This window comes from Trematomus bernacchii, unplaced genomic scaffold, assembly GCF_902827165.1.
Source record: "Trematomus bernacchii unplaced genomic scaffold, fTreBer1.1, whole genome shotgun sequence".
Classification (NCBI taxonomy): domain Eukaryota; kingdom Metazoa; phylum Chordata; class Actinopteri; order Perciformes; family Nototheniidae; genus Trematomus; species Trematomus bernacchii.
Genome location: NW_022987578.1, coordinates 245,342 through 259,129, shown reverse-complemented (window position 1 = coordinate 259,129; position 13,788 = coordinate 245,342). Strand labels below are relative to the sequence as shown.

Sequence of the window (13,788 nt, the reverse complement as noted above, 5' to 3'; positions counted from 1 at the left end):
CTTAACTTAGTCTTAACAGTAACTTAACTTAGTCTTAACAGTAACTTAACTTAGTCTTAACAGTAACTTAACTTAGTCTTAACAGTAACTTAACTTAGTCTTAACCTTAACTTAACTTTGTCTTAACTTAGTCTTAACCTTAACTTAACTTAGTCTTAACCTTAACTGAATTTGGTCTTAACTTAGTCTTAATAGTAACTTAACTTAGTCTTAATAGTAACTTAACTTAGTCTTAACTTAGTCTTAATAGTAACTTAACTTAGTCTTAATAGTAACTTAACTTAGTCTTAACTTAGTCTTAATAGTAACTTAACTTAGTCTTAACCTTAACTTAACTTAGTCTTAACTTAGTCTTAAGAGTAACTTAACTTAGTTTTAATAGTAACTTAACTTAGTCTTAACCTTAACTTAACTTAGTCTTAACTTAGTCTTAATAGTAACTTAACTTAGTCTTAATAGTAACTTAACTTAGTCTTAACTTAGTCTTAATAGTAACTTAACTTAGTCTTAACCTTAACTTAACTTAGTCTTAATAGTAACTTAACTTAGTCTTAACCTTAACTTAACTTAGTCTTAACTTAGTCTTAACCTTAACTTAACTTAGTCTTAACAGTAACTTAACTTAGTCTTAACCTTAACTTAACTTAGTCTTAACAGTAACTTAACTTAGTCTTAACTTAGTCTTAAATTAGTCTTAATAGTAACTTAACTTAGTCTTAATAGTAACTTAACTTAGTCTTAACCTTAACTTAACTTAGTCTTAACAGTAACTTAACTTAGTCTTAACTTAGTCTTAACAGTAACTTAACTTAGTCTTAACTTAGTCTTAACAGTAACTTAACTTAGTCTTAACTTAGTCTTAACAGTAACTTAACTTAGTCTTAACAGTAACTTAACTTAGTCTTAACAGTAACTTAACTTAGTCTTAACCTTAACTTAACTTTGTCTTAACTTAGTCTTAACCTTAACTTAACTTAGTCTTAACCTTAACTGAACTTGGTCTTAACTTAGTCTTAATAGTAACTTAACTTAGTCTTAATAGTAACTTAATTTAGTCTTAACTTAGTCTTAATAGTAACTTAACTTAGTCTTAATAGTAACTTAACTTAGTCTTAACTTAGTCTTAATAGTAACTTAACTTAGTCTTAACCTTAACTTAACTTAGTCTTAACTTAGTCTTAATAGTAACTTAACTTAGTCTTAATAGTAACTTAACTTAGTCTTAACCTTAACTTAACTTAGTCTTAACTTAGTCTTAATAGTAACTTAACTTAGTCTTAATAGTAACTTAACTTAGTCTTAACTTAGTCTTAATAGTAACTTAACTTAGTCTTAACCTTAACTTAACTTAGTCTTAATAGTAACTTAACTTAGTCTTAACTTAGTCTTAATAGTAACTTAACTTAGTCTTAACCTTAACTTAACTTAGTCTTAATAGTAACTTAACTTAGTCTTAATAGTAACTTAACTTAGTCTTAACTTAGTCTTAATAGTAACTTAACTTAGTCTTAACCTTAACTTAACTTAGTCTTAACTTAGTCTTAATAGTAACTTAACTTAGTCTTAACAGTAACTTAACTTAGTCTTAACTTAGTCTTAACCTTAACTTAACTTAGTCTTAACAGTAACTTAACTTAGTCTTAACAGTAACTTAACTTAGTCTTAACTTAGTCTTAACTTAGTCTTAATAGTAACTTAACTTAGTCTTAATAGTAACTTGACTTATTCTTAACCTTAACTTAACTTAGTCTTAACAGTAACTTAACTTAGTCTTAACTTAGTCTTAACAGTAACTTAACTTAGTCTTAACAGTAACTTAACTTAGTCTTAACTTAGTCTTAACAGTAACTTAACTTAGTCTTAACCTTAACTTAACTTAGTCTTAACAGTAACTTAACTTAGTCTTAACCTTAACTTAACTTAGTCTTAACAGTAACTTAACTTAGTCTTAACTTAGTCTTAACAGTAACTTAACTTAGTCTTAACTTAGTCTTAACAGTAACTTAACTTAGTCTTAACTTAGTCTTAACAGTAACTTAACTTAGTCTTAACAGTAACTTAACTTAGTCTTAACAGTAACTTAACTTAGTCTTAACCTTAACTTAACTTTGTCTTAACTTAGTCTTAACCTTAACTTAACTTAGTCTTAACCTTAACTGAACTTGGTCTTAACTTAGTCTTAATAGTAACTTAACTTAGTCTTAATAGTAACTTAACTTAGTCTTAACTTAGTCTTAATAGTAACTTAACTTAGTCTTAATAGTAACTTAACTTAGTCTTAACTTAGTCTTAATAGTAACTTAACTTAGTCTTAACCTTAACTTAACTTAGTCTTAACTTAGTCTTAATAGTAACTTAACTTAGTCTTAATAGTAACTTAACTTAGTCTTAACCTTAACTTAACTTAGTCTTAACTTAGTCTTATTAGTAACTTAACTTAGTCTTAATAGTAACTTAACTTAGTCTTAACTTAGTCTTAATAGTAACTTAACTTAGTCTTAACCTTAACTTAACTTAGTCTTAATAGTAACTTAACTTAGTCTTAATAGTAACTTAACTTAGTCTTAACAGTAACTTAACTTAGTCTTAACTTAGTCTTAACCTTAACTTAACTTAGTCTTTACAGTAACTTAACTTAGTCTTAACCTTAACTTAACTTAGTCTTAACAGTAACTTAACTTAGTCTTAACTTAGTCTTAACTTAGTCTTAATAGTAACTTAACTTAGTCTTAATAGTAACTTAACTTAGTCTTAATAGTAACTTAACTTAGTCTTAACCTTAACTTAACTTAGTCTTAACTTAGTCTTAATAGTAACTTAACTTAGTCTTAATAGTAACTTAACTTAGTCTTAACTTAGTCTTAATAGTAACTTAACTTAGTCTTAACCTTAACTTAACTTAGTCTTAATAGTAACTTAACTTAGTCTTAATAGTAACTTAACTTAGTCTTAACTTAGTCTTAATAGTAACTTAACTTAGTCTTAACCTTAACTTAACTTAGTCTTAACTTAGTCTTAATAGTAACTTAACTTAGTCTTAACAGTAACTTAACTTAGTCTTAACTTAGTCTTAACCTTAACTTAACTTAGTCTTAACAGTAACTTAACTTAGTCTTAACCTTAACTTAACTTAGTCTTAACAGTAACTTAACTTAGTCTTAACCTTAACTTAAGTTAGTCTTAACCTTAACCGAACTTAGTCTTAACTTAGTCTTAACCTTAACTTAACTTAGTCTTAACCTTAACTTAACTTAGTCTTAACTTAGTCTTAACCTTAACATAACTTAGTCTTAACCTTAACTGAACTTAGTCTTAACTTAGTCTTAACCTTAACTGAACTTGGTCTTAACAGTTACTAAACTTAACCTTAACTTAGGGATTCTGATTTTGATTCTGATATGTAGAATGGCTCTTTATTACAGTATTATACAATTATAGGATAATATATTATCTTATTTCTATCACTAAGAGGTCAAAAGGAGCATTTTAACGATGTGGTTTGTCAATGAGGAGAGCATGTTATATCAGTGCTGCATCATATCATATATCATGTGTTTTAATATGTAAACACGTATAAAAAGCATCATATTTGCCTCTGAATTTGCTCCGTATTGTTCTTTCTGTGTCTCTGTATGCACCACATTTACAAAAGCCAATTCCTCTTATGTGTGAACCTCCAGGTAATAAAGCCAGTTCTGATTCTGAAGAGCAGAAGAACTTCATCCTTTGAACCTAACCTGAGTTTCCTTCAATGACCATGTTTATTTGATTAGAAAGAAAACACACTGTCTCTGATTTTGTGAAATAATTCAACTGCAAAAAAAGTCAAATAAAATGCAACCAGGGAGGAGAAGCTGAGGTGTTGGCGCCCCCTGGTGGTCAATCACCGGAACTGGACATATAAAGTTAGACATTAAAAATACTTTAAAAAGTGAAATAGAGAAAATAACAATTACAAACAAAATGAAAAATATTATATCAAATACAAGCAATACAAAATATTATGTAGAAACATTTCCGAATAAATTACATACAGAGAGCGAGAGAGACAGGTAATAACAGATATATATATCGTTTAATATCATTTAATATAATATCTTCAGGGTAAACGATGTGTGTCTACCCACAGGAACTCCAACCTGCAGGTAGAGACACACAACATCGTTTAATATAATCTAATATAAAATTAAACTGGTGAACAGCGAGGTGTTTTGTAGAGTATGTCACTAAAAAGAGAGGTGCTGAATACTGAACTCTGAGGTGCTCCCAATGGCCAACGGTGTGTGTGTGTGTGTGTGTGTGTGTGTGTGTGTGTGTGTGTGTGTGTGTGTGTGTGTGTGTGTTTGTGTGTGTGTGTGTGTGTGTGAGTATGTGTGTGTGTGTGTGTGTGTGTGTGTGTGTGTGTGTGTGTGTGTGTGTGTGTGTGTGTGTGTGTGTGTGTGTGTGTGAGTAGTGTGTGTGTGTGTGTGTGTGTGTGTGTGTGTGTGTGTGTGTGTGTGTGTGTGTGTGTGTGAGCAAGTCCGCGGATTGGTCCAAACGTAAGGGCTCCGCGGTCTTAACTAAGTACTTAACAGTAATTTAACTTAGTCTTAACTGTGACTTAACTTAGTCTTCAGTACTGTAGTAAAGAGCAGTTAAGACTAAGAGGAACACTGTTTTTTTAATTCTGTATTCTGCACTGCGTCTTAAAATATAAAGGAAATAACAGTTTTGAATGTTGTGATTTGCCACTAACATAATGTAACCCTCAGGTGACGACAGCATCCTGGAGCCTCTGAGTTTCCCGGAGCAGCCGCCTGATGCTCCCGGTGTCCCCGGTGAGGAGCTGCTGGTCTGTCTCTTCTGTCCCGACTCAGAGAGACAGAAAGACGTCCTCCTCAAACACCTGCTGCTGGAGCACAAGCTGGTCATCGCAGACGTCAAACTCATCGCTGACCTCCCAAAGTACGAGCTGCAGCTGGAGATCAAACTCAGGGATAGAATAGAACATATCTTTATTGTCATCATACAAAGTACAACGACATGTCTTTGGCAACTCTCACTGCAGTAACAAATAGACACAAATAAATGAATCAGAGGTGAAAGCAGAGGTCGTAGCGATGACAGCGCAACGAGATAACACTCAATGTCAATGTGCATATTTACTCAGTCTAAATACATGAAATGTACAGAAGTGTATGAATGTAGTGTGTTTCTAACTGTGTGTTTCTAAAGGCTGATAGGAACCAAAGGATGCAGTAGAATAGCCCTAAATATTTGTAAATAGTGGCTGCAGTCTTTGAGATGAAATGAATGTGGAGAATGTTCCTGTCTGCAGTTTGTGATGAAGCCAAACAGCAGAGAGCTAGCCGGCTGTGCTAGTATTTGATTGATTGATTTGTTTATTCCACACATGGCAGGTATTTGAAAATAAAACATGTACACTTCTATTCTTTTCCTCTTATAGCGCATGGTGGAAAGGAGCAGGGAGAAGAAACTCTTATTTGACCTGCCTCTTCAAAACCAAAACAAAATGAACTAACCATTCAAAAGTCAAATCAAAGCAATATTCTTTCAGTCACAGCTGCTTACAAATACTGACCCATAAAGCCAGAACAGAATCAACTCCATCCTGTCTCATGATTGATCTCCATTAGATGGCAGCACTTCATATTCTCTGTCAGAGCATGCTTTGGGTCCCAGAGGATGCTGTTGGAGCCTCTCAGGTTATTATGGTCTGCTGAGTCACAAAGGCTCTGACAGGATTTTGATTTGGACAAACACTTGTACCAGGTAGTGTTGCAGTACTCTAGAACAGACACAATCACAGAGGTAAAGAACAACAGAAGAATTTCTCTGCTCGCCCAGAAAGACCTCAGATGGCGGAGAAAATACATTCTTTGTTTTGTCCAGATGTTCAATGTGGTCCTTCCAAGTTGAGGTGTGTGTTCTTCTCTCCTGTGTGATGGACGCTGATCCTGATTCCTCCTCCCCCCCCCCTCTCAGGTACTTGGTGTTCTGGAGAGGACGGTTCCTGGAACAGCCCATCACAGATTTCTGCAGCGTCATCAAAACTAACTCCACCGGCCCCATAGGTGAGGTCACTTTCTAAGATACGATAAGATAAGATTAGATCATATAAAATGGACCTTTTATTAATCTCCATGGGGAAGTTCAGTTTAACAGCAACAGGGTGAGAAAGAAAAGCAGCACAGATTCACACAAGATTAAAGATTAATACAATTAAAGAAAAAATTATATGTGACCTGCTCCATCGAAATCAGTCGCATTGACCCGAAGACACATTTTGAGTTGTATACACTGTTGGAAAGAGGAGATTCCTAGCTTTCTAATGATATCAAGATTGTTTTTGTACTCCAAATATTAAGCAAAATATGTCACATTATATAATGACTGTCACCGAGTCATCATTTTGAGAAAAAGGCCTTCAAAGTTTCCTCTTCTCTGGAATCCATCGATCTGATTGGTTATCAGCTAATGATCAAAAATAGTCCGGAGGGAAAATATTTCCGTTTGGATTACTGGTCTGGGGGAAGCTCGCGAGTGTGTGTGTGTTTGTGTATTTTTGCGTTTGTGTATATTGTGTTTGTTTCCCGGGGGAAACACTCACGAGTGTTGTTATGCTTGCTGTGACGTTAAATTACTCCGTTCTCCGCTTGTAAATATGCCGTTACAAGCTTCATAGTTGTATTTATCATCTAAATTTGCCGAAACAAGTTTAATATTCTGAAAGCCAAGACTTTGTTTAATTGAAATCAGATGAAAACAAACTGTAACGGACCCTGCCGTGTTATCTATGATTACTATACGCCTTACATTCATAATGTCAGCCGGAGGGAGGGGGAGCGGCGCTACGGAAGAGCAGATTGCGAGCGAGAGGTGCCTGTCATCTTCCCTTTACAAGCTTCACAAATGTATTTATTGTGTGATTTTGGAAATAAAAGTTTCCTATTCTGAAAGCCAAGACTTTGTTTATTTAAAATCAAACAAAACACCCGAACCCCGAAAAAATAGTTTTTTACGCAAATCCACGTTTATTTTGAAATGAGCCGTTGCGACTTCCGACTGATTTCGATAGAGCGGGTCACATATACAGTAACTTTTAAAATGAGAAATGAATTAAATGAACATGTTTGAACATGTCATATATACATGTTAGATATATTTACATGTATGTGTCAGTTCTTCTGAAGACACGGACAGACATTTAGAAACACATTGAGAAAAAGTCATAATTTTGTGTTTTTTGAGAAAAAGTCATAATTTTGTGTTTTTGAGAAAAAGTCATAATTTTGTGGTTTTTGAGAAAAAGTCATACATTTGTGGTTTTTGAGAAAGTCATAATTTTGTGGATTTGGAGAAAAAGTCATAATTTTGTGGTTTTTGAGAAAAAGTCATAATTTTGTGGTTTTTGAAAAAAGTCATAATTTTGTGGTTTTTGAGAAAAAGTATGATTTTATACACTTTTGAGAAAAAGTCAGAATTTTGAGAAAAAGTCAGAATTTTGAGAAAAAGTCAGAATTTTGAGAAAAAGTCATAATTTTGTGGTTTTTGAGAAAAAGTCATAATTTTGTGGTTTTTGAGAAAAAGTCATAATTTTGTGGTTTTTGAGAAAAAGTCAGCATTCTGTGGTTTTTGAGAAAAAGTAAGATTTTTTACACTTTTGAGAAAAAGTCAGAATTTTGATATTTTGAGAAAAATACCAACAAATTCTCTTTTTTTCTTTTGACTACTTCCATTCTTGAGAGGATAATAAATACATGGATCCTGATGTTGAAGCTCAAGCCGGGGACGAGTGATATTTTTCTAACACTTGGTATCAAAACCCATTTGACTTCTTACTTTTATTCACGTGTAGACCCTGGGTCCTTCTCAGGTCGACTATTTTCATTTCCTCGGTCCTTGGTCCTCGGTCTCACCGGAAGTTGATTTGTCTGCGCCATCTTGAGTAGCGTCCCATGGCTCTTATTTCTGCCGGAGGACCGAGGATCGAGGAGCGAGGAGCGATAATGGAGGAGCGATAACCGAGGAACCACCAGACCATCCTCCGGTGTAATCCTCAGATACTCGCCCCGCCCCCTTACTGTGTATCGCTCACTGATTGGACGATGCAGCGCATGCACTGATCTGATGCTTCTTGACATGAGAGCAGAGTTTCCCAGCAGAGTGAAGAAATCACATGAAACTCACGGGACTCACTCCTCAGTTCATACTGTGTTTTGTTTCAATGAATGCATCATTCAGTTACAAATATGTGATATATCTGAACAACAAAGTGGTCAAAAATAATTTTATTCATTTATTGGAAACATTTTCGTGATCGCTTTTTTCGTTTTACATTTTCATTTATTGTCATTTCCATTCAGTCAGTCATTAAGTGCTATTTAACATGTTAATTTGCTACATATCCACACAAACAGACAAAGTGTGCAATCCAATGAATGTTAATCTAACTGGGTTTTGATAGATAACATATATCTCTTTTTCTTCTCTGAATTATTTTATTTATATTGTGCACTCTAATCAAAATTAATCCAACTATTGTTCGTTTATACATTTTAAGAATGGCGTTTATCTTTTTTGAGAATGAGTTCTTATTTTATTTAATGTATTTAGGTCTACAACAGATGATACAAATGTTTGTGTCAGTAAATGTGTACTAACAGAGGCGGGGGTGTTTGTGAAAACAACGGGGACAGAGCTGCTGTCAGACGAACAGCTGTGCGGCGTCATCACAAACGGACGTCGCTTCACGTGATGCTCCGGAGGAAAGGACGTCCCATTGCTCTTAAAACTCATTTCCCTGCTTCTCGTGGTTTCCTTGCGTCTCTCCATGCTTCCCTGGTGGGAGGGACTAAACGCAGGGAAACCACGCAAGTGAGGGACGCAAGGATTCCATTTAATCGACCTGAGAAGGACCCCAACTCAGTGAAAGCACCGCCTAACCCTAACCCCCTGAGTCCCTGAGATGGTCAACACTCTGAACCACTGTTCATGCACCCCTGATCTCCTACGATGTGAAAGCAACATTAGCTTGAAATTCGTAGCAAAAATCACTGAAATATGTTGTTCTCTGCTCAGAAAAACTGACATCTCTGTCATGTCTCATGTGTCGTTGTTACAGAGAAGCAGGAGGACTACTTCCTGCTGTGTGACGTCCTCCCAGAGGATCGAGTCCTCAGAGAGAAGCTGCAGCAGAAACGTCTGGTGAGGAAATGTCCGTCTATCTGGAAGACCTGATCTAAGCCTGAGGTTGGCAGGTCTTCTTCTGTGGTGTTTCTGACGGTGTGTCTCCTGCAGGAGGGGATGGCAAAAGTACCAACATCCTTTAATCAAGTAGAAGTACAGATACTCGTGTTTAAAAATACTCTGGTAAAAGTAGAAGTACTGACTAAACTTCTTTACTCAAGACAAAGTAAAGAGGGCTTTGAAATGTACTTCAGTAAAAAGTACCCATAACTAGCAGCTGTTTTAAAGAGTACCTGACCTCCCTTTATATTAATAGAACAATAATGTCATTGTTAGCTAATGAATGTTTCCATGCTGAACAACGGCAACATGACAACGTTTTCATTGGTCCCTCTTCTTTAGAGAAGACCAGGAAATGATGGATACACGGATCGTGTTCAAATCAATAGGCACGCAATGACTCTAAATAATAATGATCACGCCACCAAACACACATTCAAACTAAAGGAACCAGCCTGTTTGGGAAATGTGAGAAGTAGAAAGTATAGGTATTTGAGTTCAACATGTGAGAAGTAGAAAGTACAGGTATTTGTGTTCAACATGTGAGAAGTAGAAAGTACAGGTATTTGTGTTCAACATGTGAGAAGTAGAAAGTACAGGTATTTGTGTTCAACATGTGAGAAGTAGAAAGTACAGGTATTTGTGTTCAACATGTAAGAAGTAGAAAGTACAGGTATTTGTGTTCAAAATGTAAGAAGTAGAAAGTTCAGGTATTTGTGTTCAAAATGTAAGAAGTAGAAAGTACAGGTATTTGTGTTCAACATGTAAGAAGTAGAAAGTACAGGTATTTGTGTTCAACATGTAAGAAGTAGAAAGTACAGGTATTTGTGTTCAAAATGTAAGAAGTAGAAAGTACAGGTATTTGTGTTCAACATGTAAGAAGTAGAAAGTACAGGTATTTGTGTTCAACATGTAAGAAGTAGAAAGTACAGGTATTTGAGTTCAAAATGTAAGAAGTAGAAAGTACAGGTATTTGTGTTCAAAATGTAAGAAGTAGAAAGTACAGGTATTTGTGTTCAACATGTAAGAAGTAGAAAGTACAGGTATTTGTGTTCAACATGTAAGAAGTAGAAAGTACAGGTATTTGAGTTCAAAATGTAAGAAGTAGAAAGTACAGGTATTTGTGTTCAACATGTAAGAAGTAGAAAGTACAGGTATTTGTGTTCAACATGTAAGAAGTCAAAGTAAAAAGTCCTCAGAAAAATAAGTAGTGGAGTAAAGTACTGATACCAGAAACATGTACTTAAGTAGAGTAACAAAGTATTTGTACTCCACTCCTTCCCCCTCTGCCTGCAGGAGGAGGTGTTGGAGCAGCAGCAGCAGGAGAGAGAGGACAGAAGCTTCCAGCGCGTCTGCATGTTCTGCAGCGACGAGTTCTCCGGAAACAGGTACTTGTTGTTATTATTACATCACCTGTCACTCCACGCAATCCCGTTGGTTCCTACTGAAGACGTTATACGATACGATATACTTTAATGTCCCCGTAAGGACATTTGTTCTGGACTCCGTCCTGCAGCATACATGTACATATACAAACATAATAAACATTAAAATACATACACATATGATCACTCGTGCACCGTTTGAACAAACACAGACACACTGACCATGGTGACCTGTTGCACAACCCTCATGGCCAACATTTAAAAGTATATTACATTACATGTATTTACATTCTATCTTTTCTTATGTGAGTGTTGAGAAGCTTCATGGACATACTGTAGGCAGGAATGATCAACACATGTTGATGTAGGAGAGACATGAAGAAGAGGGGACACATGTTGATGTAGAAGAGACATGAAGAAGAGGGGACACATGTTGATGTAGAAGAGACATGAAGAAGAGGGGACACATGTTGATGTAGAAGAGACATGAAGAAGAGGGGACACATGTTGATGAAGAAGAGACATGAAGAAGAGGGGACACATGTTGATGTACTGTGTGTGTGTGTGTGTGTGTGTGTGTGTGTGTGTGTGTGTGTGTGTGTGTGTGTGTGTGTGTGTGTGTGTGTGTGTGTGTGTGTGTGTGTGTGTGTGTGTGTGTGTGTGTGTGTGTGTGTGTGTGTGTGTGTGTGTGTGTGTGTGTGTGTGTGTGTGCAGATTTGCGTTTCTACGACCAGGTGAAGCTGGTGAACTTCCTCCGCCGTCAGCTCCATCAGAGCCGCTGCTACGGCTGCCAGGAAACGTTCAGCTGCAGACAGGAAGTCCTCCGACACCTGAAGGAGGCGGGACATGTGATGCAGCTTCCTCACAAGTCCACCTGGAACCAGCCTCAGTGAGTAGTGTCTCTACTTTAAAATAGAGTTTTGAAGTGTTCAGGGAAGCAGAATGGCTTTGATTATTAGAGTTTCTTTACAGAGGATGAGGAGGAGGAAGAGTCGTCCAGGAACAGGAAGTCTTCTACCTGCAGGACCCTCGGCTCTTCAGCATCGATTTGAGGACGGAGTTCTGTTTCAAAGCTCGAAGGTTGGAAACGTCCTCTGAGATCACCGGGACATCTTCGCTGACGTTACGCTCGTCTTCATCACCGTCAGACAGCGTGCAGAGGAGGGCGTCGTTCTCATACGTGGGGAAGTAATACCTGAGGAGAGAGGACTCTTTAAAGTAGAGACACTACATACTGATATACACCTGAACATCAGCAGGAGAGGACTCTTTAAAGTAGAGACAATACATACTGATATACACCTGAACATCAGCAGGAGAGGACTCTTTAAAGTAGAGACACTGCATACTGATATACACCTGAACATCAGCAGGAGAGGACTCTTTAAAGTAGAGACACTACGTACTGATATACACCTGAACATCAGCAGGAGAGGACTCTTAAAGTAGAGACACTGCATACTGATATACACCTGAACATCAGCAGGAGAGGACTCTTTAAAGTAGAGACACTACGTACTGATATACACCTGAACATCAGCAGGAGAGGACTCTTTAAAGTAGAGACACTACATACTGATATACACCTGAACATCAGCAGGAGAGGACTCTTTAAAGTAGAGACACCACATTCTGATATACACCTGAACATCAGCAGGAGAGGACTCTTTAAAGTAGAGACACTACATACTGATATACACCTGAACATCAGCAGGAGAGGACTCTTTAAAGTAGAGACACTACATACTGAAATACACCTGAACATCAGCAGGAGAGGACTCTTTAAAGTAGAGACACTACATACTGATATACACCTGAACATCAGCAGGAGAGGACTCTTTAAAGTAGAGACACCACATTCTGATATACACCTGAACATCAGCAGGAGAGGACTCTTTAAAGTAGAGACACTACATACTGATATACACCTGAACATCAGCAGGAGAGGACTCTTTAAAGTAGAGACACTACATACTGATATACACCTGAACATCAGCAGGAGAGGACTCTTTAAAGTAGAGACACCACATTCTGATATACACCTGAACATCAGCAGGAGAGGACTCTTTAAAGTAGAGACACTACATACTGATATACACCTGAACATCAGCAGGAGAGGACTCTTTAAAGTAGAGACACGACATACTGATATACACCTGAACATCAGCAGGAGAGGACTCTTTAAAGTAGAGACACCACATTCTGATATACACCTGAACATCAGCAGGAGAGGACTCTTTAAAGTAGAGACACTACATACTGATATACACCTGAACATCAGCAGGAGAGGACTCTTTAAAGTAGAGACACCACATTCTGATATACACCTGAACATCAGCAGGAGAGGACTCTTTAAAGTAGAGACACTACGTACTGATATACACCTGAACATCAGCAGGAGAGGACTCTTTAAAGTAGAGACACTACATACTGATATACACCTGAACATCAGCAGGAGAGGACTCTTTAAAGTAGAGACACCACATTCTGATATACACCTGAACATCAGCAGGAGAGGACTCTTTAAAGTAGAGACACTACATACTGATATACACCTGAACATCAGCAGGAGAGGACTCTTTAAAGTAGAGACACTACATACTGATATACACCTGAACATCAGCAGGAGAGGACTCTTTAAAGTAGAGACACTACATACTGATATACACCTGAACATCAGCAGGAGAGGACTCTTTAAAGTAGAGACACTACATACTGATATACACCTGAACATCAGCAGGAGAGGACTCTTTAAAGTAGAGACACTACATACTGATATACACCTGAACATCAGCAGGAGAGGACTCTTTAAAGTAGAGACACTAAATACTGAAATACACCTGAACATCAGCAGGAGAGGACTCTTTAAATTAGAGACACTACATACTGAAATACACCTGTATACAAATACAAAATGTCAGTACCCATAAGGAGCCGTACACATGCCGCAGTTTTTGCGTGGCTGTGTCTTTAGTTGAAAGCCCAGTGGAGATCTGTTCATCTGTCATACTGATCATACAGCCAATCACTTTGTTGTTATTAGCATCTGGTTAGCTAACTATGCTAACGAATATAAGAAGCTTTTTCTCCAACCAGTGAGGTAAAGGCACATCTTTATATGATCATTATAGTTATAAAAAAATAAGAGAATAAA

General features: G+C 36.6%; 1 protein-coding gene across 1 annotated transcript in view; it reads left to right on the top strand.

Moving 5' to 3' along the window:
- Nucleotides 1–11,897, top strand: part of LOC117479851 (NACHT, LRR and PYD domains-containing protein 12-like) — a 34,779-nt gene extending 22,882 nt beyond the window's left edge. The window contains exons 8-13 of the mRNA XM_034126950.1: nt 4,752–4,944; nt 5,986–6,074; nt 9,125–9,207; nt 10,546–10,637; nt 11,349–11,523; nt 11,607–11,897. Coding sequence (XP_033982841.1) covers nt 4,752–4,944; nt 5,986–6,074; nt 9,125–9,207; nt 10,546–10,637; nt 11,349–11,523; nt 11,607–11,732 — 758 coding nt within the window. The 3' untranslated portion in view covers nt 11,733–11,897. The remainder of the gene's footprint in view (nt 1–4,751; nt 4,945–5,985; nt 6,075–9,124; nt 9,208–10,545; nt 10,638–11,348; nt 11,524–11,606) is intronic.
- The last annotated feature ends 1,891 nt before the right edge of the window (nt 11,898–13,788 follow it).